General features: G+C 40.2%; 2 protein-coding genes across 7 annotated transcripts in view; one reads left to right on the top strand and one right to left on the bottom strand.

The window, feature by feature from the left end:
* The first annotated feature begins 277 nt into the window (after positions 1 to 277).
* HNRNPA2B1 (heterogeneous nuclear ribonucleoprotein A2/B1) lies at positions 278 to 10604 on the top strand. 5 transcript variants are annotated; one of them, XR_005789331.1, is made up of 13 exons: positions 278 to 479; positions 3377 to 3412; positions 3510 to 3620; positions 3819 to 3965; positions 4226 to 4436; positions 4565 to 4666; positions 4761 to 4841; positions 5506 to 5568; positions 6828 to 6947; positions 7202 to 7324; positions 7929 to 8011; positions 9384 to 9521; positions 10061 to 10597. XR_005789331.1 is itself a non-coding variant. In XM_040472404.1 (12 exons), exons 1-11 carry the CDS (start codon positions 474 to 476, stop codon positions 7988 to 7990), a joined length of 1062 nt encoding a protein of 353 aa, XP_040328338.1. In that variant the 5' UTR covers positions 278 to 473; the 3' UTR covers positions 7991 to 8011; positions 10061 to 10597. The 5 variants fall into 5 exon arrangements, 1 of the variants encoding a protein (XP_040328338.1); XR_005789330.1 differs by having other exon boundaries at positions 279 to 479; positions 8168 to 9521; positions 10061 to 10604; XR_005789334.1 differs by lacking the exon at positions 6828 to 6947 and having other exon boundaries at positions 8168 to 9521; positions 10061 to 10604.
* A 3703-nt stretch (positions 10605 to 14307) lies between these two features.
* The window catches only part of NFE2L3 (NFE2 like bZIP transcription factor 3), a 30145-nt gene continuing 19816 nt past the window's right edge, over positions 14308 to 24636 (bottom strand). Inside the window, exons 2-4 of one of the 2 annotated variants that reach the window (XM_040472402.1) lie at positions 20539 to 20715; positions 16621 to 16704; positions 14308 to 16017 (exon numbers count right to left, since the gene is read on the bottom strand). In XM_040472402.1, coding sequence (XP_040328336.1) covers positions 14779 to 16017; positions 16621 to 16704; positions 20539 to 20715 — 1500 coding nt within the window. In that variant the 3' untranslated portion in view covers positions 14308 to 14778. The remainder of the gene's footprint in view (positions 16018 to 16620; positions 16705 to 20538; positions 20716 to 24636) is intronic. The other variant, XM_040472403.1, reaches the window with a different exon arrangement.

Genomic DNA, 24636 nt, shown 5'->3' on the forward strand with positions numbered 1-24636 from the left:
AATTTCAAACTGCGCGACCGTTTCTCACCTGCCCTGCGCTAAGGCGGGGGCTGGACCCAATTCCATTAGAGAGAACTACGCAGGACTCGAGCCTTCCGCAATTCACTGAGCCCATTTACGCAAGTGACGTCAAGCACTGCTACTGGCTGCTGGGGGGGGAGGAGTACGTACCTGGCGTAAGGAGGGCGTAGAGCGTTCCCGCCATTGGCGGCGGTTAGGGCGTTTACGCAACGGCCTGACGTAGGGGAAGACGCGTTGGTCGGGGGGAAGGTTCTAGAAAAGCGGCGGCAGCGGCTCTAGCGGCAGTAGCAGCAGCGCCGGCTCCCGTGTGGAGGTGCTCTTAGCGGTGTTGTTTCTCGAGCAGCAGCAGCTCTCACTACAGCGCCAGGACGAGTCCGGTTCGTGTTCGTCCGCGGAGATCTCTCTCATCTCGCTCGGCTGCGGGAAATCGGGCTGAGGCGACTGAGTCCGCGATGGAGGTAACGGGTTTGAAATCAATGAGTTATTGCAAAGGGCATAGCGAGGCCGTTGGCGCCTCGGTGGAAGTCGGCCATCCGCCTCCGTGGGAGAGCGGCGGTGAAATTGGGCCACTTCAAAAGCGGCTCGTCTCAGGATATTTTTGAGGAGAGGTCGTTAGCGGAGGCCGGGTTGTGAACAGTATCTTCCCCACCCTCAGCCCGCCGGCGCCATTTCCCTTTGCTGGGGGTGGGGGATGGGGAACTTCCACATGGCGGACGCAGTCCTGGTTTGGCGAAAAGTGGGGTGCGGAGGCGGAAATTCTTACTCCCTTTTCAAAGCACGCTGATTTGGGGGCTCTGGCGTCCCCGCGTTTGAGCTTTTCGGCGGGCTTCGGATCCTCCGGAGCGAGGCTGCGGAGCTTCCCCTCCCCCCCTCCCGGGAACCGGATTTGGCGGCCGCCATTTTCATTCCTTTCCTTCCTCGCAGCGTTTTTCTTTTCAGTCTTTGGATTCTGCTAGTTTCGTTCCTTTACGGAAGAAGAGAAGTGGTTAACTATTTTTCTTTGTTTTCGGGTTGTTCTCCTGCCGTTTCGGGGTGGATTCCGAGGGTTTGGGGGAGCTTGGATCTTTAAAGTCCTGCGCAGCTCGTTAGAGGCTCTTTGCTTTCCCCTCGATGAAATGGCGCCATTGCGTTCAGAAGCCACACCGAAGAGCGGGCGGGTGGGGGAGTCGGTTCCCCGGGGCTGGTTCGCACCGGTGTAAGAGGAGGTAAAACGACCTAGGGTGTCGGGCCGAGTTTTAAGGGAAGCCATATTACAAAGAGAACATTTTGTTTTCCAGCCCTCGCTTTTTGGGTAACGGTTTTATCGGAGTCTGCGGTGACTTAAAAGCTAGTTGAATTGCAGGAAACTTTAGATCTAAAAAGGGGAGCCATTAAGTTAGTACGTATTGGGGGGGGCAGTGGCCCCGGGGGTGGGGGGGTTGGTTTCACGATCCCGTAAGGATTCCTTGAATTGTAAGATATTCGTGGTAAATAACATTTTTGCTGGGAAATGTAATCTTTCCTGGGTAAGACTAGAGGGTCTTGTGATAAGCTAGAAATTAAGAGGGAAGTAAAATAAAAACTTTTGGTCTTCAGTTAAAACGTGGCTCAGTCTTTCATTGCTTTTAACGGCTACGTACAAAACTTGTTTTCAGGCTTGGCCACTATGTATTTGAACTTTGTCATTTGCTTTTCTCATTTATGTTTGCTATGATGGTTGATCATTACTTGATAAGCAAAAGGTCTCCAACGAAGGGGGCCTGGTTGGGTATTTTCTTTCTTAAGCACGCTTATAAAATAACTTTGTTTGTAATCGATAGTGGACATCGGGTAAGTGGAAAAACTGAGGTAAGTAATGAGTTTTTGCCTTTTGTTAGTGATGTGTAAAAGTTGTTGTAAATGTGCTTTTATATTTGCGTAATTTATTTGGGTTGTAAAAACTGATTTATAGTAGACTAAGTTAAGTAAAATTAGGTTAATTTAAATATCAATGTGTCAGATAATCATTTAACAGGTCTTTTGAGGGCTTTAGGAGGTAGTTTGAGAATTTGTTGAGCTTTTAAAAATACAATTCTGAGAACAGAGGGAAAAAATCTCTAATTGTATACTTACCACTATTTTTTTGAGCTGTTGGGGAATTTTCGTGCATAGAAGTAGTAACCTCCACGGGCCTGAGCTGTATGTAGTACTAGCTGGTAATAAAGTCTCTTGTTGTATGGAAAATTTTATTTGACCTTTGATTTGTATTATAGACTCAGCAGATGTTTCTGGGCACTATGACCTATTCTGGCTTCTGAATACCTGTTTTAAATTTTTATCCTAGTTATCTGAAAACGAAGCATAACAACCCATCTTAATTGAGAGCCGAAGATACCGGCTGTTAATGCAACATATATTTGCTCGGTGGTTTAAAGGGGTTAACGTTTTTTCTGCCCAGGTTTCCGGTCTCCCCCCCCCCCCATGTAAAATTGGAGACACTTGTGCTTTGTAGTCTGCCAGATGGCCGTTAAGGTCGATAACTCGAGTTTTGGGTTTTTTTTACTGCATCAATGAAGTGTAAATTGTGGTAATACAAAAACTAAGTTAACAGTGGTCATTTAAGCTTTTATCGTTCTTGAAAAGTGAGATTACAGCAACATTGTACTGCATTTATATACGGTTCAGTAATATACTAGATGTTTTTGTGTTTTGTAAATGCCAAATACAAGCATGCCCACAAAAAATCAGTTATGTTAAAAACTTCTAAAGCTCTGAACACTGTTAGTCATAAAAGGTATTTCTCCCTTGGTCAGAAGAGAGAGGCAGATTTTATAGGGATGTTTTGGTAAATGCATTGAATGTTTAAGGGTTTTTTTTTCTCATGGAGAGTTGGTGTATGGGGGAAGAATGATTTTTACAAGGTTTGGTGGTGTGTGTGGGGGTTTTTTTTTTTTGGACTGAAATACATAAGAATCACCACCAGAGGGAGCAGTAAAGGGAAAGTAAATGTCAGTTTTAGATACTGAATCCTGAAATGGTAAATTGTGAGTTATAAGAACCAACAGTTCTTTATGTTTTAAAAGAAAAAGTGTTTACAATGAGTATTTAAAAGGCACTTTAATTGTTGTGGACAATAGGATTGAATCTAAAGTTAGTAACAATCCTTTAAACTTTCAATGACCAAGGACTAGGTTTGCTCCTCTCTCTACAGAAATTTTTTTTTAAGATTAAGGCATGTTAAAATAATTTAATGTCAAGTAAATTTGGATCAGGCATTAATGACTTTGAAACTTGTGTAGTAGTTCAGCTGAGGCAATTTTTTTGTTGGTGTAACGCAACTAATATGCAGTTTAACATATGGTTTAAATTTGATGTAAGTTTTTTTTTTCCCCCCCAGAAAACTTTAGAAACTGTTCCTTTGGAGAGGAAAAAGGTACTCTGCCAGCAGGTCACCTCATATTTAAGAATTTAATTTCCTGCATACAAAGAGGAAATGTAAATAAAAATTGAAATGATGTTTTCCTTTGCAGAGAGAAAAGGAACAGTTCCGTAAACTTTTTATTGGTGGCTTGAGCTTTGAAACCACAGAAGAAAGTTTGAGGAACTACTACGAGCAATGGGGGAAACTTACAGACTGTGTGGTACGTTATTAAATGTAAAAATGTCTATAGATGCTAGTCTTTCAACTTTTGGACTCCTCTAAGTTTAACGTGTTGAGTAAGTTATTTTTAAAGCCAGATTCATGAAAAATGCTCGTCATTCAAACTGCTTTTTCATAACACAAGTAATAAGAAATGCTAAAGTTTCCCCTTTGTTGTTGTTGTTGTTGTTGTTTTAAGGTCATGAGAGATCCTGCAAGCAAAAGATCAAGAGGATTTGGTTTTGTAACTTTTTCGTCCATGGCTGAGGTTGACGCTGCCATGGCTGCAAGACCTCATTCAATTGATGGGAGAGTGGTTGAGCCAAAACGTGCTGTTGCAAGAGAGGTGAGCAAAATAGAACTTTGTCAGTAAATATGAAAATAAGTTTTATACGTAACTTAAATCTTGCCACTTTAAAGCTCTGTCAGTCTTGTGTCTCTTGATTTTCCTAGATTTGCCTACTTTTCTGAAACTAGTTTTTTAGTTATAAGCTATTGCTTTAGGTGGTATTTTATCATAGAATAGAAACTACTTTTGGTACCTAGATATTGTGCTCTAAATCATGTTTTGGTTTGTTAAGGTAGTTTCTTTTTTTCCTTTTTCAGGAATCTGGAAAGCCAGGGGCTCACGTAACTGTGAAGAAGCTGTTTGTTGGTGGAATTAAAGAAGATACTGAGGAACATCATCTTAGAGATTACTTCGAAGAGTATGGAAAGATTGATACCATTGAGATAATTACTGATAGGCAGTCTGGAAAGAAAAGAGGCTTTGGATTTGTTACCTTTGATGATCATGATCCCGTGGATAAGATTGTGTGTAAGTGTCTATAAGCTCTAGGTGTATGGCTCTTTTCATTAATTTTTGGGTTTGTTTGTTAGAAGGTAAATTGTACAAGCTGTTGGTAAAGAATATTGATGTAATAGAGTACGAATTTTTCATTCCAGTGCAGAAATATCATACCATCAATGGTCATAATGCAGAAGTAAGAAAGGCTCTGTCTAGACAAGAAATGCAGGAAGTCCAGAGTTCTAGAAGTGGAAGAGGCGGTAACGTCTAACTCGTTTATTTTACTGTATTTTATTTTATTTTTTAAGATTTGTTTAATAAAATGCCTGTTACTAACCTGGTTGTTCATTGCAGGCAACTTCGGTTTTGGAGATTCTCGTGGTGGTGGTGGAAATTTTGGACCAGGCCCGGGAAGTAACTTTAGAGGAGGATCTGGTAAGTTCACCTGCGTGAATAGAAAGGTGAATATGCTTGTTTAAAAACTTAGTTTTAATTAGATTCAGGAAATCCAGTGTTTTTGAAGGGTTAAGTAGGTTGTATTACGCTGGGATATTCTGAATTGGTCAGGTAAGAGGTTATAGCTAAAAGCATAATTTTCTAAATTCTAATCCAGAACAATCCATTGCAGAGATCTTTTTAAGGTAATCAACTTTTTAAAAAAAATTAGGTGCTACTACAGTTACTTTAAAAGATGAGGGACCCCCTGAATCAGGAGTGAAAATATTGTGGAGGCTTTGTGTATTTGTTGTTGTTTTTGGCTTTAGGTTTCAGATTTGTTTGGCTTGGCTTACTAATGTGATGAGGTGCCAACAGAAAACCAGTTGTTTCTCTCACCCAACTTCATTCTTTATAGATAAATGCAATCTCTTAAATTGAGACTTGCCAAGTCTGAGCCTCTTGTTTAGGCAGTTATTCTCATGAGATCTAATTACACAATTTGTGTTTTAAGAATAAGCCAGTAAACACCAGTGTTCTGGCACAAGGAGGTTGGTTCTTGATAATTTTCATTGAGAGGTACTAATAAAGAGGGTGGAGGAAAGCAGGAAGAGAAATTAAATAGGGTGGACAGGATTTAATAACGTTTTCCTGTTTCTAACAGATGGATATGGAAGTGGTCGTGGATTTGGGGATGGCTATAATGGGTATGGAGGAGGACCTGGAGGTCAGTTTCTTTCACATACGGTTTTTGTGACTTAAAGATTTAAACCCTATTTGTGTTTGTCCAGTTAAGTGTGTACATAAATTTTTAAGTGTTTTGCATTTTATGTTTTGTAAAGGGCTTAGGTGATAGTGTTTCAATTATTTGGCTATTCCTTCATAATTTGCATTTTTTATGGAAAGGATATTTTTGCTTGTAGGTGTTTACAGGTTGCAAATTATTTCAGTGGATTTTAAATTAGAATTTATAGATGCTGTCATACTATATCCCATTGTTTCTCAAGCAAAATAATTAGATATGTATTTCATGTGCTGTTTTCCTGAAAAACTACAAACCAATAGACGTGATCATAGTTAACATGTCAAAGGAAGTATATGTGTTGTTTTGGTCTCTTACCAAGGTTAAGTCCATAAGATAACTTGAAAAAAGTCACCAAAAGAATTTCTAAAACACACAAAATTGTTCCTGGGTTTAGCTAAGTTGTGAATTACTGTTACGTAATCAATGTATTAGATATATGTTCTGTTGGAGTACAGGAAAGTTAATATTTGCTGACAAATATTCTATTAAGAAAGGGATATTATAAACTGAGCTAGTAGTAGACGCGATTGCTGGTTTTGCCACTCTTTAAGCGTAACTGAGTTACTCCAACATCTCAACTGTTTCAATTCTGCTTTGAAGTCCAGATATTAATTGGTATTAAGAGAAAGAGGAGTTCTTGCACCTCAATAATTTGAGACTACCATTGTAAGTTTTTTAATTAGATGCAAGTTTGCTAATTTCTGGTCCTCCCCCCATTTCTACTCAGAAGGGTGTCGTGGGTATATTATTTGAGACACGGTTATTTATCAGGAAGCATGTTTGGAATTTAATATTTTGGACCAGCAGAGGTGTGTGGCTTTTTTATCCCGCTTGCCTATGCTTCTCGTCTGCCCCCACCCCCCAATCCTTACACAAAATACAAACTTTTGAAAGTACCTGTACGAATCTTTAGTGTTAGGGGAGAATGGCTATGGCATTGCAAGTATTGGTCTATGTAAAGGTTTTTATCCCGTTGGTTGTGAGGAGGTGTTCCCTGCCTCTAAATGTTTATCAAGCATATGTACTCTATTCTGCCCTTGAGGCTGTTACGGAAGAGGTTTTGTAGAACAAATATTTTGCTTATAAGAATGTGTTTTGGAAAGTTGGAAATGGGTGTGATAAGACAGTTCAAATGGTATTGAAAATACTAAGTAATTACTTAAAGGCTTATTTTATAATAGGTGGCAATTTTGGAGGTAGCCCTGGTTATGGAGGAGGAAGAGGAGGATATGGTGGTGGAGGACCTGGATATGGCAACCAGGGTGGGGGCTACGGAGGTGGTTATGACAACTATGGAGGAGGTAATAACTTCACCTGCAACCTTTATGTGGGAATTTGGATTGGAATTAAAATGATTTAACAAGTGAGATTTTTATTTCAATGTTGTCAATAGTTGCCTTAAACTATAGAGTTGTAGATAGGTGTTTTGCATTTATTCTGATTGTTTTTATGGGAGATTTTGTCCTAAATATTTAGCATATGTCGCTAGTTGAATGTTGGAATATGTTATTTTGAAAGTCATGATGCAAAACCTATTCTTCCGATTTTTTCACAGGAAATTACGGAAGTGGAAATTACAATGATTTTGGAAATTATAACCAGCAACCTTCTAACTATGGTCCAATGAAGAGTGGAAACTTTGGTGGTAGCAGGAACATGGGGGGACCATATGGTGGAGGTAATTTATAAGGTTCTTTAAATTATTTTGTGTGATTAAAGGATTAGTCTTAAGATACTTTAATTGCTAGTTTGAGTAACATTTCCATTATGATAACTAAAATGATGGGATTGGATATTCAGTGGTATAGAATATTTAGGACTTACAAAAGTAGGTTAGACACTTCAGGTGGGGCTCTTTTTCTTTGGCTGGTTACTTTTTAAAAAGCCAAATAAAATTGAGCACATTGCAAGCTATATTAAATTCTATGTTTCTCTTTGAAAGTTAAATCACAAACCTTTATTTCACAGTATTAATAAGCTCTTAAAGTTTTCAGTAGAGCCAAACTGGTTTTTTGTCCTTTTTTTTTTTTTTTTTTTTTAATCTTACTCCAAATGATTGTGGTAGATCATGTTCTCAATTGTAAAGGGCAAATTAACCTTTTTGTGAGTCTGGATAAATCATTTCCCGAGTAATAGGTTGACTAGAAGCAGGTAACAGGTTATGAGCTGCTTGTTTCAAAGAGTGTATATCTATAAAATAGAAATCGATTATAGATACTATTAGGCTGATTGCAGAAAATGGGAGTAAATTTGCTTTCTCTTGCTGTTTTTAACAATTCTAGGAAACTATGGTCCTGGAGGCAGTGGAGGAAGTGGGGGTTATGGAGGGAGAAGCCGATATTGAGCTTCTTCCTATTTGCCATGGGTAAGTAGCTTTTGAGTTTTACCTTATTATTGTCTTGGGAGATCTAGCTGCCAGGAGTAAAAGCTTTTTAGGATCATGTTATCTTTCCTTAAAATCTGGTTAGATGGATAATTTCATAACCTATTTTTTTTTTACTCTTTACTTCTGTTGAAACAGGCTTCACTGTATAAATAGGAGAGGATGAGAGCCCAGAGGTAACAGAACAGCTTCAGGTTATCGAAATAACAATGTTAAGGAAACTCTTATCTCAGTCATGCATAAATATGCAGTGATATGGCAGAAGACACCAGAGCAGATGCAGAGAGCCATTTTGTGAATGGATTGGATTATTTAATAACATTACCTTACTGTGGAGGAAGGATTGTAAAAAAAAAAAAATGCCTTTGAGACAGTTTCTTAGCTTTTTAATTGTTGTTTCTTTCTAGTGGTCTTTGTAAGAGTGTAGAAGCATTCCTTCTTTGATAATGTTAAATTTGTAAGTTTCAGGTGACATGTGAAACCTTTTTTAAGATTTTTCTCAAAGTTTTGAAAAGCTATTAGCCAGGATCATGGTGTAATAAGACATAACGTTTTTCCTTTAAAAAAATTTAAGTGCGTGTGTAGAGTTAAGAAGCTGTTGTACATTTATGATTTAATAAAATAATTCTAAAGGAAATTGTGTAATTATAGACTTTTTATTTTAAATAAGTTAAGGAGTGGGTAGTATAATTAAGGTCCTTTGCAAAGTTGTTGTTATATTTGTGTAAGATAAATGCTGGTCAGATATAAGTGTGTTGTCTGCAATTCATCAGGATTAAATTATCTAGATAACTTAAGGGATATCTCTGCAAAGAGAAACACCTTTTTAGATCTTTTAGATGCTGCTTCTTCAATGCAAGGAAAGGAAATAACCCCAGCGAGGTACTCTTCAGGGATACAGGTCTAGTACAAGAGAACTCTTGACGGCTACTAAGTTCAGCCAGTCTTAAAAAACTGTGCTGTTTCTACAAAGCTTTAACTACAGTAGTTTATAAGGATGACAACGAAAGCTGAGGGTGTAGAGCAAAATAGTTCTAAGCTTCAGTTAAACTTCTTTAGGTAAGATCTTATTTACTTTTCCTTTCTTAATTTTCCTCCCCAAAAGATAAACTAATACTACTCTTCAATGGTCTTTCAGTATAGTGGTTCTTATGTAGTTTAACATAGCTATAAATTTGAGTTTAACAATTTATAAACTCAAGAGAATCTTATAAACCCTGTTTTCCAATCTGTCATTTACTTAAATTATTTTGGTTGTTTTTTTCCCCCCTTTTTTCCCTTCTTTCCCACCCCTTCCTCCCTCTATGAAGATTCAGGTGCTTAACATATCATTTTTTTCCCTGCTGGAATTTAGCATTGATATGAACCATGGACAAGTATATTCTGCTGCCACAAAGACTGTAAAGTGCTTCATTTCAACAGCTGAGGCGCAAGCCAAGTGATCATTAATAAAGCTTTTCTTGGTTCCTTCAGTGGTGTTGGTAGTAAAATGGTAGGTAAAAGTTAGGCTGCAAGTTCAATAAATCATGAAATTACCCATCATTACACCCTTGTGTATTCACATTTCTTGGATCAAGCATTTTGAGTGAACTAGTGGTTTTTATTAAAAATAAAGAATTTTGTTCTTCTGTTATATGGTTGTTCCTAGTTGTACATGCTTATCAGGGTCAGGCTCAGGAGAAGGTAGGGTAAAATGGTTGAAACTTTTCAGATGATAGTTTATATTTATGAATAAAGTGTCTACATTATAAATCCTGTATGTATCAAGTACTAAATATTTAGGTTTGTGGTAATTCTTTCCAATCCCCTACCTTATAGGAGAGATGTAGGTTGGCTGCTGAAATTCATTTTTAAGTGTCAACAGTTTGATTTGCCTGGCTTTATTGCCTTTTCAGGAATGTGATTATCAGGGCTTATTCTACTGTATGCACCAGTGAGTCGTCTTTGATCCTAAGACCACCACTGAAGTTATTTAGGTTCTTTGGACAAACATGATAAACTTCTTCAGATACTTTTTTTTTCCTTTGGCAGGAAGGTGTCTTGCTGCAGGTAACTAATGAAGAAGTGGTCAACCACAGAGTCTTCAAGAAATAAGAAATACTGTACCATCTGAAAGTAGTTCTTGTTGGTGCCTTCATTTAAAAAAAAAAGCACTTTAAGATTAAAGGGAAATGTTTTCTGATAAAATACATCATTTAGTACAGGTTCTTAATATAAAACCATTACAAATTGAGTACTGTTTGTAAAAGAGTAACATCAAGTAAGCTAGAGAGAGAAATGTATCATGTTTTAAATTAGGTTTTGTGAGTAGACAGATTAAAATTCTATTTTAAATATAAAGTTTATAAAATAAACAGTTTTGTATTCAAATACTTGGTGTAATGTTTACACATAAAATGTGTGAATCTTGTTCTATCAACTTACAGTTGTCTAAAAGATTGCCATCCCCTAGAGTTTTAAAGCAGTTTCACCAATCTATGCATATTGCCATTTTTATTTCAATATTGATAGTCAAGAAAAGCATTGTGGACATTATTGGCTGTCCCTAATAAAATGCCATTCTTTTTATACTGTACATTCAGCGTTTGAATACTGCTCTAGTTTTCTCGCTTTACCTTGTTATGTTTAACATTGCTGGTGGCGTTTTTGCAAATATTTTAAACAACTAGAGTGGTCCCAGTTAAGGGCAAAGCACTGAGACACCATCTCATACCAGTTTCTCAGATGTCAAGTAGCTTTATATGCATCTCAAACTTAGTTTCAGTGGTTGTCTTTTTTAAGGGTTAAAGTTTTAATAAGCAGTGCCTTGGATGTTTACCTGAAAGAATGAAAGATCCATAGGAAGGTTGATTTAACTTTTTGTTGTTTTGGTTTTGATGAGGTATCTCACAGGTAAGTTAAACTAATGGCCAAAAGAAGATGAACTGTTTTGTTTCAAACAGTAGCTGCATCCATCAACTACTTGTGAGAATGCTTCAAAGTTAGGTAAATTTTTTGAAGGTTTTAGAAATGCCCAACTCTACCAAGAAGTTGAACTTGAAAGGTAAATCAAGTTGGTATGCTAACACAACGTTAAGTACCTAACCCTTAACCTGCACAAATGGGAAAAATGCACATCAAGCTCACTGGCTTACTTCAACTGAGTAGGTAATGTTGAATACTCCACAGGCATTTTCCCCATGTGTATGTTGTATATTGAGCTGTTTAAGAACTTGAGATAAGTGTGGTTTTTGTGTAAGTTTTCTACCAGAAGGAAATCACAACCTTTGATACATGTGTAGTATTTCTAAAACCGGCTTTAATTAATTAACCCTTAACCTCAATACTTAGTTCAGAGCAACAATGAACTCATCACTTTGCAGGTCAACAACTTAAACTGCAAACTGCAGCTGTGACTCTGCGGAAGCTCAAGGTTGCAGTTAGGAAAAATTTGATTAGGGCATACTGACAGGACTGGCAAGTTGATGCTGGCCATTCCCTCCCCAGTAGTGAGCTATCCCAAGAGCAACCCAAAGCCTCCAAATAGGATCAGTGTTTGGAAGTGATGCTACCTTGTGTATTGGTCATATTCTACAGATTGAAGGGTTTTACAAGAATACTGAGAAGCTAGCATCATTGGGAGCCAAATTGAGGGCTGGCTCCCACACTAGAGTGTTACTCACTGAAAGTTTTTGAAACTTGGTCTTCCTATTGTGTTTAAAGTTTTCATTAGTCTGGTGTATGAAGGCAAGCTAAGACCTAAAAGTCATTAGAAATTATTTGTACTAAGAGTACAGGGTTAATTCAAGGAAACGTTAAAAGAATCTTAATCTTGGTACCTTAGTAATGACGGTTAACCAGCTCACAAGTATGGGTTCCTTGCCAAGTAGGAAACATGAATCTCAGTATACCAAAAAGCACATGCACATTCTTGGCAACATTTTATGTATGTGTGTCATCTTTGGAATGAATGCCTAGATGGTTGATACTCCCCATCCAGCTTCAATGCCATACCACTGACTGTAACAATAACTTGTTAGCTGAAACGGGTCTTTTGGTGACTGGTCAAATTAGTGAGGTGAGTAGTAGACTACCCAAGAAAGGGGCAAATTCAGGAGGAAGACGGATCAAGAAGGATAAAAGCACTTGCATTCTTCATTCTGGGGCTTGGGTGTGTGCAAATTGTGTCCTGAGTTCCACTGGTCGCTGTTGGAACTGGAACCAGCCTTGACGGGGGACCCAAATTAATCCAGACATTCTTGTTTACCACATGTTACATGGAGATTGTACAGTGGGGAATCTAATTTCACCTTCTCTAAGACTTTGTTCAACATTGCAGCCTATTGAGGCTACTTTTGAAATGGGATGGCTTTATCTGGAAAACAAAGATGAGAATCTGTTAAGATTTCTTGAAACTTTATAATTGAAGGAATGGCTTACAGGAGTACGTTTTTTTCCCCCATAGGTGAAGAAGGTAAGACTAATTTCATGTTGGGTCCAACTCAAACTGGGATGGGAGTTGGCCCTTAAGCACAAAGGTGTTCACCAAAACGTGTATTTCATAGCAGCCAAAGGTAAACTATATAAACTACAAGATGTTTGAGTAGGTAATTACTCGTCTCAACTGTGTAGATCTTCGTGATCGATCACCCTTACAGTTTGCATTTGTAAACCCTGTACCAAATACTTGGGAACACGTTAGATACGAAGTTCACGTAACTCTCCCCTTAAAATCTTACTTTGATGTAGTCTCTCCAAAAAGGTGCTGTCTCCTGAGCCATGGTTTGTTCAGATTGACTGGAGTGATAAACAGGAAATGGGTCAGATAATTGGGTATAACTTAACTTGAATCAAGTTATACCCAGTAAAATACATAGTTTCAATTAGGTTTTGATATTTAAAGTAATTAGGTTAGATTGCTCCTTTTCTCCAACATTCACCAATTCTCTGAACTCCAGGCTAACTCCATTTTAAGACTACTTCCTAGCTAGCAAGAACATTTTAGTCAATCTGGGTATCCAGGTCAATCTGCAAGAGTGTTTAGGCTGAAATTTTGGTGTGGGATTTCCATTGCTGAAACTGGCATATTGTGGGAAAGTAAGCTCCCATTTACGTGCTTTGAGGCCATTGGAAACTTGTGAAAAGGTTAGATAAAACTTTGGAGGAAGCTTGATGGATTTACTTTACGGGTCACAATGGACCAAATACCTTCCAGACAGTTACTGTGACTGTCTTGAGTCCATGTTACCTTTAGGTGCCTTATTTACCTGCATTTGATGCTTTGAGTGTAGTTGGTCATTGTGCTTGTGCTTTCAAGGATTAGAGGACCATGCCTAGTCTGTTAATACAGTGTATGATGGTACTTGTAGTTTGAAGACCTACAAGTAAATTGGTAATACGGAAGCTCAAATTGAAGATTTGATGTAACTTCTGGGGGAATGTGCCTTGCTAAAATCAAGGATCAAGTTACAATTGGAGGTGTGCTCCCTTGCAAAACCAGTCTAAACAGATTTAAGTTACTGTACAAAACTGACCCATATCTGGAAGCATTTCTACAAACCAAAGTAGTGTTCTGACTTGTGATACTCTGTGGTAGACAACTAGGGCAGAAATTCCTGATAACATTTTTTTTTTTTACCATCTTACTGCTGAAATAAGCTCATTGAGCTTCATCTCAAATGCCACTTAAATTTCTAGGACGGGGTGCCTGAAATTGATTTCAGCTCAGGTCCTGGTTGTGATCCCCCCCCCCCCCCGTTTGTGAGCTATATGGCCCCTTGGGCTCTGCACTTCATGTAGGCTGCTTGGTTTAAGTTTTGTGATTTTAGTATTTCCAGTTCTTTTGCTATATTTCCCTTTCCTCTACAATTGGTTTGTATCCTTGCGTGACTTAACGTTTTCATGTTATGTGAGCCTTTTGCAGGGGGACATCCATATTCTAGATGTGCAGCCTATTCTGTGGGCTGGCCTAACTTGCCCAGGTAGTTCTCTTACCCTATATGCAGGTACTTATGTTCTACTTAAAGGAAGCATAAACCCTTCTGTAACTATAAAGGTCTTTGTCCTTAGGCATTGAACCCTAACATACTCTAATATTTTGAAGCTCTATTTTTGTTCTTGGCATGTTGGTTTAGAGATTGTGGCTGTTAGGTTGAAGGAGTGACTTCCCGTAATGAGTTTGGCTAGATTCTGATCAGTTTGTGCAAATTTTAAAAATACAATGCTCCGTTTACTAGATCTGTCACCTGTATTTCTAAATGTGGATAATTTGCTTAGAACTTCTGTATAAAAGGGGAAAGTTATAAATTCAACTGTAAGATTTATTTCCACAATAGGTTGCATTCATAAAAGTCCAGTTAAAATAGCTTTTGTAGAACTGTAGGTCAGTGCTACCTAAATAAAAACATTAAGGCTACTTTGCATTTCAAGTCCTTTATAAAAACCAAAATACGTTTAAAATTAATTACATCCACATCCAGTGTTAGCTCAAAGACTGGACTGTCTTAATCCAGTTTTTCATGTCACCCTGTTCTTCATAAATAGTACTTTAAGAATCATGCATATAATGCAGTAGTACTTCGTGAAAAAAGTTGTGGCTTCTCCCAAACTTCTCCATAAAAGCTTCAAAATGTAGCCCTGTCAAGTAGCAGTACTTAAGATATTTAGAACACTTGTGCCAAACTTTGAAGCAGTTTCAATGGTTTGTGACCATGTATCAGTTTCTGATACCTCGTGCATAAGGTATATTAATGGATCCGCCTTCAATTTCTTCACTTTGTTTTTCCCTTTTGGTTTTCTTTTCTGTGGCCCGGGGCCATCAGTTCCTTGGGTACAATCAAAACACTTCCATCTTGGCTGCACTGAAGAGTGTATTGGTTCGGATTGACTGGCCTACCTTCATCATCTCTTAGCCTACTAAAAATATCACGATACAGGTTATGCAGTTTCTGTTTCAGTATGTTAATAGCTTTGTTATACTGGGCTCGTTCTCTCTTAAGGATTTCCTTCTTTGCTTGCAAGTTACATACGTCATCTTCAAGATTCAGAATTATGTCCAGTTTGCGCTTACGACAGTTCTGAGCAGCAACTTTATTTTTCCCTCTTCTTCTAATATCACGGATGAGTGACATTTGTAAATCTGTCAAATAGTGCCTGCTGAGCATGTTGTTGAAAGACTCAACGGGCATACGGACAATTTCATCTACAGAAAAAGGGATATGCAATGCCTTAGCACGCCGCTCATCACGGCTTAAGTTTCTGTCTGTGTCGTTGAGGCATCTACCCCTTATTTTCTGTGACTTCCCATACCGTGAAAAAGAATTAGAAGTGGATTCTAAACCACTTGGCTGTAAGTGGTAAGTGTGGTTATGAAATAGGTGTTGAAATGCAAAATCCCCATGAAAACCAGAATCACTCCTATGATCCACGTGACAAAGCTTATTGGGTTCTGGGTAGTAGCCTCCCACAGCCCCTTCCAAGTCATGGTGGGTGAGAGATTCAAGGTCACTACTAGAACCTGTAGCACCTCCTTCACACATAGAATGTGAAGAATTAGATTTGGTGACAGAGGTACTATTGTGGCTTGAATTTAAGGAAAGCCCAGAATCGGAATCTGGTTCTTGAAAAAGCTGAGGAACTTCCATTGGATCAAAACCTTCTGTGGCCAAAGACATTAAACTTATCTCATCAAATATATTTATATCAAGGTCATGTAGAAGATCCTCACTTGTTAGATGAATCTGATTGCCAACAAGGGGAAGAAATCCTGTCCAATTAGTCCCAGGAAGGGTCTGCTCAGAATTGGTATGAGAATTTAAGTGCAGAAATGGTTCTTGTGGTGGTTGTGAAGTCCTTGCTACTGGATCTCTTCTAAACGTATTGTCAGGACACAGCAACATGGCCTCATGTAGATTCACATCATGACTTATAGCCTGGCTAAAATTCACATTATGTGTTGAATTCATGCCATCGTTGATACTTACTGGAGGAGTATCTCCAAGTAAGAGGCCCTGAAAAGGGAAAGAAAAAACCTTTTAAATACACATAACCCTATTTCAATAGCAGTTCTGGTACCTAATTTAGCACTTTTCTCTATTACAAACATGCTGTTAACTACGAATCACTTTAAATACAGGAAAATACATGCAATGTGAGCTCAAATGTGAACGGCGCTATTTTTGGGGAAAGTTTTATTCGATTAGTATTAAAAGCTAGCCTTGATGTTAATTACTGTAATTTGCTGCTTTATAGATGCAACAGTCAACATTAACAGTTACAGTGAAGAAGTCTGGGGAAGGTGGGTGCAGGTTTTTTTTTAAGGTAAATTATGCTAGTCTGAAGTATGAAGTACGCCTTGGTATGTCTGATGTTTACTGCCATTCTGTTCAATATGCTTGTGATCATTTAGAAGGAGGAACAGTATATATAATTTAGCAAATTCTCCAAAATTCAAGTATTTCTATAAAAAGTAATAATCCTAAACCTGCATTTAATACACCACCAGTAGATCCTATTGTACAAGCTAAACCATGTCATTCAGCTTAAAGAAGTTAAATACATTCACAGATCAGTGCAGATTTTCCTACAAGGATAAAAGTCAAGTTTCCAATTACCTCCAGTGAGTTTTCAGGCTGTGATGAAAGCAACTGAAACAAGTCTTCCAGAGAGAAAGCAGTGTCTGTCCCATTTAGAGATCTCTAGAAAAAAACGTAAGGTGCACCATTCATTTAGGAAGGTTGCTTGGGGGCTCTCTCCACTGGATTTTCATCCCTATTTTGGAATTTTTAGATGTTTTTCAGTACTCAATATTTTAATATCCCTCCTTAAAATAAGAATCTTGAACTCCAAACATCTCCCCCATTCTTGCCCTAACCACATTCCATATAATTTTTGCCTAGTATTGTTCTGCCTTATTTTTACCTTCTAAATTGGTTACCAAATTCTGTAATTTTTACAAGTCAAATACATATTTAGACTTCTCCAAAATGTTTTGCCAGTTTCACTCACTGCTTCATCCTCAGCCTTCACGTTAATTGAAATAACTCCTTTGATCTTTTTAGAGTGGCTCCACCGGTGGCAGATTCATTTTTGGAACCTGGAGTTACTTTGCGTTCATGCTTAAACAATGATTTATCTGTTAAGATGATCAGGTTTAATGTTTTCCCTTAGTGCTTTGCACTAAGGCATGCATCGCTATTGATGTTTGCTATCCGTCTGTTATGCCAATCTTTTTTCCTCCAGTAATTTAAAGATTTTTTCCCCTTTAAAATTGCTGTCCTATTTCAGCTGGATGTATTTGGGGACTTAATTCATTTTTATTTGCTTGGTATTTATTTTTGAGACAGAGACAGAGCATGAACGGGGGAGGGGCAGAGAGAGAGAGAGAGAGAGGGAGACACAGAATCGGAAGCAGGCTCCAGGCTCTGAGCCATCAGCCCAGAGCCCGACGTGGGGCTCGAACTCTCAGACCGCGAGACTGTGACCTGAGCTGAAGTCGGACGCTTAACCGACTGAGCCACCCAGGCGTCCCTATTCTGCTTGGTATTTAATCTGAGTGTCTTAAGATCATTTTAATTTTCAAAATATTTTGCCATAAACACTCTGAACGTTGCTTCACCTTCATACTTCTAGTTTTTTTATTGAAAAGTTTTTTAAATGTTTGAGAGACTTTGAGAGAAACGGAGAGACAGTATGAGCAGGGGAGGGGCAGAGAGGGAGAGCGAATCCCAAGTAGTCCATACTACCGAGGCAGAGCCTGAAGTAGGGCTCAAACCCATGAACTGCGAGATCATGCCCTGAGCTGGAATCAAGAATCCAATGCTTAACTGACTGAGCCTCCCAGGTGCCCCTTTTATATTTAAAGGTGAGTTCATCTTTGTTGGGAACGGTTTCCATGGGAATCACACACCAGGGGTTACCAACTTACTATTAAATTTTATTTTTCTCTGCAAGGACCATTTTTTATATCATCTTGTAGACTTTGCCTTCTCGGCTCAGGATTCCTGGTAACAATGGTAGTGCAGATTCAGACTCCAAATCAAACCTTGGGGCCCATTTGGACTTCCGATTTCTAAGGACGAATGGACTTCTTTGCTGTCTTCTTGGTAGTGGCTAGGGTTGCCCTAGTCCCTACCTCCTGAACAAAGAGACTTTATAAATTCTAGGCTTTAGGTGGGGAACTTAGGTCCCCCCCCCCAACCCCCCATGTATGGACTTGAGACCTCACTTCTCATCTATTCAACCCCAGTCATGAAATTTGTATCCAATACCTCCTTGGGCCTTCTTCAGCTTTGGGGTCAGTCTAACTCTCGATTTGAGTCCCCTCTTTGCTGCATACTATCTTGAGTTCCTTTTCCTGCTTTTGAGTTCTGCTATGCACTTAAAATCTGGGTTTCCATTTTTGTTCTATCCTAGGGGTTTTAAGTGTTAGCAAGTTCACATTCCTGACTCCCCTCCCTTCACTTTTTACTTTCAGGTTTCCCTTTTTGAGGGTTCAGACCAGTGTGAAGTATTCTAAGTCTATACAAATACTTGACTTCATTTCCTCTTCTACCAAATTCCTTGTTTTTGAGGCCCATAACATATAACAAATAGAAGGCTTTCTGTGTCTTTCTATGGATGCTATATGACCACTTAAGCTAAATTGGTAGATACAGTTTCTTTTTACTGGCAAATCACACATTCTTAGTGGGGAGAAGACTTATTTGCTAACGTGACTGTTAACTTAAAATGATTCTTCATTTCTTAAGAAATTTTAGTAGTGTCCTATTCTGTTAATGACCCCAAACTTGGGCCATTAGTCCTGCCCAGCCACTAACCAAAATTTGCAGATGGTCAGGAGTGTGTGAGAATGAGTATCAGCACAAATCTGGAATCCTGTGAAAATCCTTAATGGTGAGTAAATAATGCTATTTGCAGAAAAGAATGCCTTAATTTACAACAGTGAGGGAAGAGTATAAAGCCCATTCCGCTTAAAATGAATTCTGGACTGATCCTTCAGGCTAGTCAGATAGGTTTCTGTACACCTTTGCTTGTTCCCTCGTCTTCAGTGCCCCCGGAGATGGAACACAGGAGCTAACCCTTACTGGATCCACAGGGGAGAAAGGTCTGAGATGGAAGGAGAGACAAATGTGCCTTAGAAACAACTGAGCTCTCTTTCTCCCCAGGTTCCCTTCTGCCCTGATGGGAATAATGGTTTCATGTGGCTTCATGTTGCTATTCATCCTTGGGAGTTTCCCTGTTCTTCAGTGTTTCCCTTAAACCTGCTCTCACCTCTTAAGAAACCCTCACTTCTCTTCAGAATCTTATCAGATGGGCTAATACATGCTTCCTATGATATGAGCACCTTAAATCTGTTTGCAGTCCACGCAACAGAGTTCTCCTGTCTACAACACTTTAAGAAATTATAAAGAGCAATTTTGAGGCCTTTGGTCTCAAAGGATTTGGTTGATCCATTACTTAATTGCTTTATTTTTTTGTTTAGCTGGGTATAGATCTCGCACAAAAACAGACAACTGAGCCATTCATACAAGACCCATTCCATACCTGAGGTGCAAAATGGTCAGCCTAATCATTCTTCCTAAACCTTCATGTTAAATACAAACACATGGTTCCTTGTCTGGGGCAAGTCATGGCTGAGAGCACCATCAGGGCAAGACCTACAAGGATGCACCTTCTAAGTGGAAGTGCCGAGTGGTCTGGGGTCTGTGGAACCTCCAGGCCTGTGTTTGGAGGATTTGTTTGCCAGGCTTGTGGAGCAGAACCCCGGCAGGGCTGAGTAGAAACCAGAGTATGGTCCAACTGAAAGGAGGAGGGGAAGCACAGGCTGCAGAAAGAATCCAGCTCTCAGCCTGGCCTCTCTCACAGCAAAAGGGTATGGTTAAAAATAGCAAAAGGAGGGGGGCACCTGCGTGGCTCAGTCGGTTAAGCATCCGACCTTGGCTCGGGTCATGATCTCATGGTTTAGGAGTTTGAGCCCCACGTCAGGCTTTTTGCTGACGGATTCTGTCTCTGTTTCTGTCTCTCTCTCTCTTAAAGAGGCTTTCCCACTGGGCCAGGCTAGAGGTACAAAGTAGGCAGGCTCCTGAATTCAGCACGGCCTACAGGGACACTGAGGATTTGAGCTCAAGACCTAGTTGGTATTGAGGGGTCATTTGCCTTCAAGTTCTGAGCTTGGGTGCCTCTGCAGATGGCTGGTTGAGGATTCCTGGGTTTAGCATGCTAGTCCTCTATTCCTTGCCATGGCAAACACAAAACCTGCTAGCAACCTCCTGGATGGAGTGTGTGTGTGTGTGTGTGTAAATACATATATACCCATCCCCCCCCAATCTGGAGTTTAACCAGAGATTACTAATTCTATGGGCTGATTCCTTTGTGAATCATAACCACTTCCACAATTAAAATATCTTCATATATCTGATTTGCTTATAGTAGGGCACCCTTACATGCAGAATTCATTACTGACACACATACTGTCAAAGCCATAAAATATACCTTCCAGCCAAAACAGGCTTGGATATTGATATGCTTACCTCATTTCTAGATTCCGTGGTCTTTTCTGCCTCCCAGTCAGGTTTATCTGCTGCTTCGCGTGCATCCTCATTCTTATGCTGTAGTTTTTTCTCTTGGGCTGATACTCTTTGCTCATTTTCCTCGTTCTGGGAGCTGTGACCCACTTCTTGATGTCTCTCTCCTAGTACCTCATTCTCCTATAAAAATAGCCAAAAATGTGCTAAGCAGAAATCTGTATTTCATCAAATAAGTCAAACCTTTAAAACTGCGTAACACTGCTCAGTGATCATTAAAAAAAACAGGTCAAAAGGTAAGACTGGCGTTACATTATTTCAGTATCAAAGAAATGACTTTAAGTTTATTTATTTTGAGAGGGGGAGGAGGGGCAGCGCCGGGGGGGGGGGGGCACGCCCAAGCTGACTCCACGCTCAGCAGACAGCCTGATACACGGCTCGAATCCACCAACCGTGAGATCATGACCTGAGCTGAAATCAGGAGTGGGACTCTTAACTGGGCCACCTAGGTGCCCCACAACAAATGTTATTTCTTTTAAAACCAGAAAAGACGTTAACAGCCGTTAACAACAAAGCTCAGACTAACATCTCCAGAGGTATTTTTATGTTAATTCAATGAGACATCGGCATCGTTCATTACATCTCTCCTGCCCTAATACAGCAGGCACTACTTACACCTTTCTATAGAACTTGCAGAGATTAAATTAAAAAATTTTTTAGATCATGACCTGAGCTGAAACCGACCAAGCCACCCAAGTGCCCCTCCATAGAGATTTTCAACTATGCTTGCTTATATGAGTCCTACTACTTTTCAATTTAATTGGAGACATAAGAGTCGACCATTAACATACACTGTATATACTGATACTTTTAATTATATTAAAGGCTTACAATTCTCCCCCCTCTAACATAAGATCAAAGCTTCTCAAATGCTTTCAAAGGATCTATTTTTTTTTTTAATTAATTTTTACTTCTGTTTGAGAAAGAGTGTGACTAAGGGCGCAGCAGAGAGAGGGAGAATCTCAAGCAGGTTCTGTGCTATCATCGCAGAGTCGCAGAGCCTGATGTGGGGCTCGAACGCACGAAACTGAGATCATGACCCTAGCCGAAATCAAGAGCGGAACCCTTAACCGACTGAAGCCACCCAGGCGCCCCCGTTTTTAAAGTGTATTTATTTTGAGAGAGAGGGAGAGCGAGAGCATGCTCGCATGCGAGAAGGGGAGGGACAGAGAGGAGAGGATCCCAAGCAGTCTTCTGGCTCTCAGCCTGACAATTCGCAGGGCTCCTGAGCCAAGATCAAGAACAGGACGCTTAACCAACTGAGCCACCCAGCTGCCCCATCGAAGGATCTATTTGTAACTTTTCTTTCAGGAGGGATAGTACACTGGGCTAATTCCAGGACATCAGCACCACGCCCATACTCTTAATGCAGAGAAATGCTCATTTTAAAAAACAAGCAAATAAGAACACATGAAGGTCAAAGGAATGTAAAATCTACAGATGCCAGAAGCAAGGAAAGAAATCAAGACGAGCAGAAAGAAGAAGCACGCGTGCTAGTGGCCCACTTGGTTTACTGGCTTCTCTGTTCGCTGGACTGAACTCTGACCTCCTCAGCTTCCCTCCTGACCCGGGCTCGGTCTTGTTCCTGTCTCAGTCGGTCTCTCTCTGCACGACCCCACTCTTGTGCTCAAGGACACCGCTTCTGCTACTCTGTCCTCTTCTGTGCCAATTATTTCCTGTCTTTTGGATTATTCCCACCAGCCTACGAATCTACACCACCTCTCATCTTTAAAAATCCCTCCCTTGGGGCGCCTGGGTGGCGCAGTCGGTTAAGCGGCCGACTTCAGCCAGGTCACGATCTCGCGGTCCGTGAGTTCGAGCCCCGCGTCGGGCTCTGGGCTGATGGCTCAGAGCCTGGAGCCTGTTTCCGATTCTGTGTCTCCCTCTCTCTCTGCCCCTCCCCCGTTCATGCTCTGTCTCTCTCTGTCCCAAAAATAAATAAACGTTGAAAAAAAAAAAAAATCCCTCCCTTGGTGTCCCATGTTACTCTCTGGATCCCATCCCATTCTTCTGGTCCCTTTTAGAGCACAATCCTCCGAAGAGTCCTCTGGTCTCCATGCATTTTCTCTTGGACCTACTCCTGTGGGAATTTTGAAACACCTCACCAGGGTCTCCCCAAGTCGGACAGTTCTCCGCACTCACCTTACCGGACCCCGTCAACGTTTCCCTTAGATACTCCCTCCTTCTGGAAACAGCTTCTTCACCTGGCATCCGGGTACCTTCTCTATCATCTTACCTCACCAGCTACTTCTCTTTGGCTGAAGCTTCATGTTCACCGCCTCTAAACAAGGCGGTACCCCCCCCCCCCCCAGGCTCAGTCTCAGGCACAGACACCATCCCATCTCCCAGCTCGTGTTTGCTGTTCCTTCTGCTTGTAGGGCTCTCCCTCTGCTCACTCCTCCACTCCCCACCCCGTGGCTTTGAAGTTCAGGTCTCTAGTCAAAATCACCATGTTACTATTATTTAAAACAAATAAATATAAAGGCACCTCTCCTCTCCCATCAGTATCTATTTCTCTTGCTTCATAATTTTTTTTTTTCATAGCATTTAGCACCAGCCACATGGTAGACCCTTAGTAGATACTTGTGGAATAGACGAATTCCTAGACACAACATCCGCAGACTCTGGTAGGGACCCGCTTCCAACTGGTGAGCTGCTATTGTCTTGCTCTTTCCTGCAATGACGTGCTGATTCCTACCTAAATTTGGGGAAGGAAGAAAAAGGTGATGGGTCATCATTCTTTTAATGGCCCTCCTGCCAAAGCAAGGTTTCTTTTCCTTTCCTTTCCTTATTTATTTTGAGGGTGAGTTAAGCCTGAAGATAAACAAATTCACAAATTCTGGGTTCCTGAGACAGCTTACTTTGTTTACAAATTCGCTGTTCGGGCTTAGGAGCTTCTAAACTCTAAATTGCATGACCTGTTTTAGAGCCATGAAGCCAGGAGCCTGTTTCCGATTCTGTGTCTCCCTCTTTCTCTGACCCTCCCCTGTTCATGCTCTCTCTCTGTCTCAAAAATAAATAAATGTTAAAAAAAAAAAAATTAAAAATAAATAAATAAATAAAACAGGGAAGTCATGGGGCAAAATGCAAACAACAGGTAAACCCGAGTAAAGGATATATGCTATTCTTGTGACTTTTTTTAAAGTTTGAGGCTCTACCTCACTAAAGAGTGACCCTAAAAATCCATACATGGCAGAGTCACTTTGGTCAATGCAACAGCAAAGGGTTGACCCAGAATTATTCTTCCATTAAATTTTCTGCTAGTCTGTTATTTTCTTCCTGAAGTGTACAATAGCCGTATCAATTGCTTTATTATTTTCCCCTCATCCTTTCCACTATTTAGATTCATATTTTCATCTTCTTGCCTAATTGCTTTGGGTATGCTTCCGGTATGCTTAATAATAACGGTGACCCTTGATTCCAGGAAAGCACTCAGTGCGTCTCCTCTGGATACTCTTTACTAACTACGGCACTATTTCATTTGGCGCCAGATGTAGGTTTCCACACACGAAGTGATTCTGCAACACAGCGGGCGTCCTCCCATTTTTTTTTATAAATTTTTTTTTCAACGTTTATTTATTTTTGGGACAGAGAGAGACAGAGCATGAACGGGGGAGGGGCAGAGAGAGAGGGAGACACAGAATCGGAAACAGGCTCCAGGCTCTGAGCCATCAGCCCAGAGCCCGACGCGGGGCTCGAACTCACGGACCGCGAGATCGTGACCTGGCTGAAGTCGGACGCTTAACCGACTGCGCCACCCAGGCGCCCCCTAATGGGAATACTTTTATTGATTCACCACCAGCAAGGATAACACATAGACTTTTATTCGAGATTCGGCGATCAGTTTTTAGTCATTCGTTCAATCAATACATACTAGATGCTGGGGGATGCAAGAGTGAAAAATTCAGACTGCCCCTTCAGAGTTCACATTCAAAGGCAGGGAGCCGAAAATACAAGTGAACTAACAAAATAACTGCAAACGACGGCAAATGAAAGAGGAAAGAGGAGACCCCCTTTAGTGTGTGGCCAGGGAAGGGCTCTCAG

Source organism: Herpailurus yagouaroundi, unplaced genomic scaffold, assembly GCF_014898765.1.
Source record: "Herpailurus yagouaroundi ecotype Mexico unplaced genomic scaffold, PumYag 100, whole genome shotgun sequence".
Taxonomy (NCBI): Eukaryota; Metazoa; Chordata; class Mammalia; order Carnivora; family Felidae; genus Herpailurus; species Herpailurus yagouaroundi.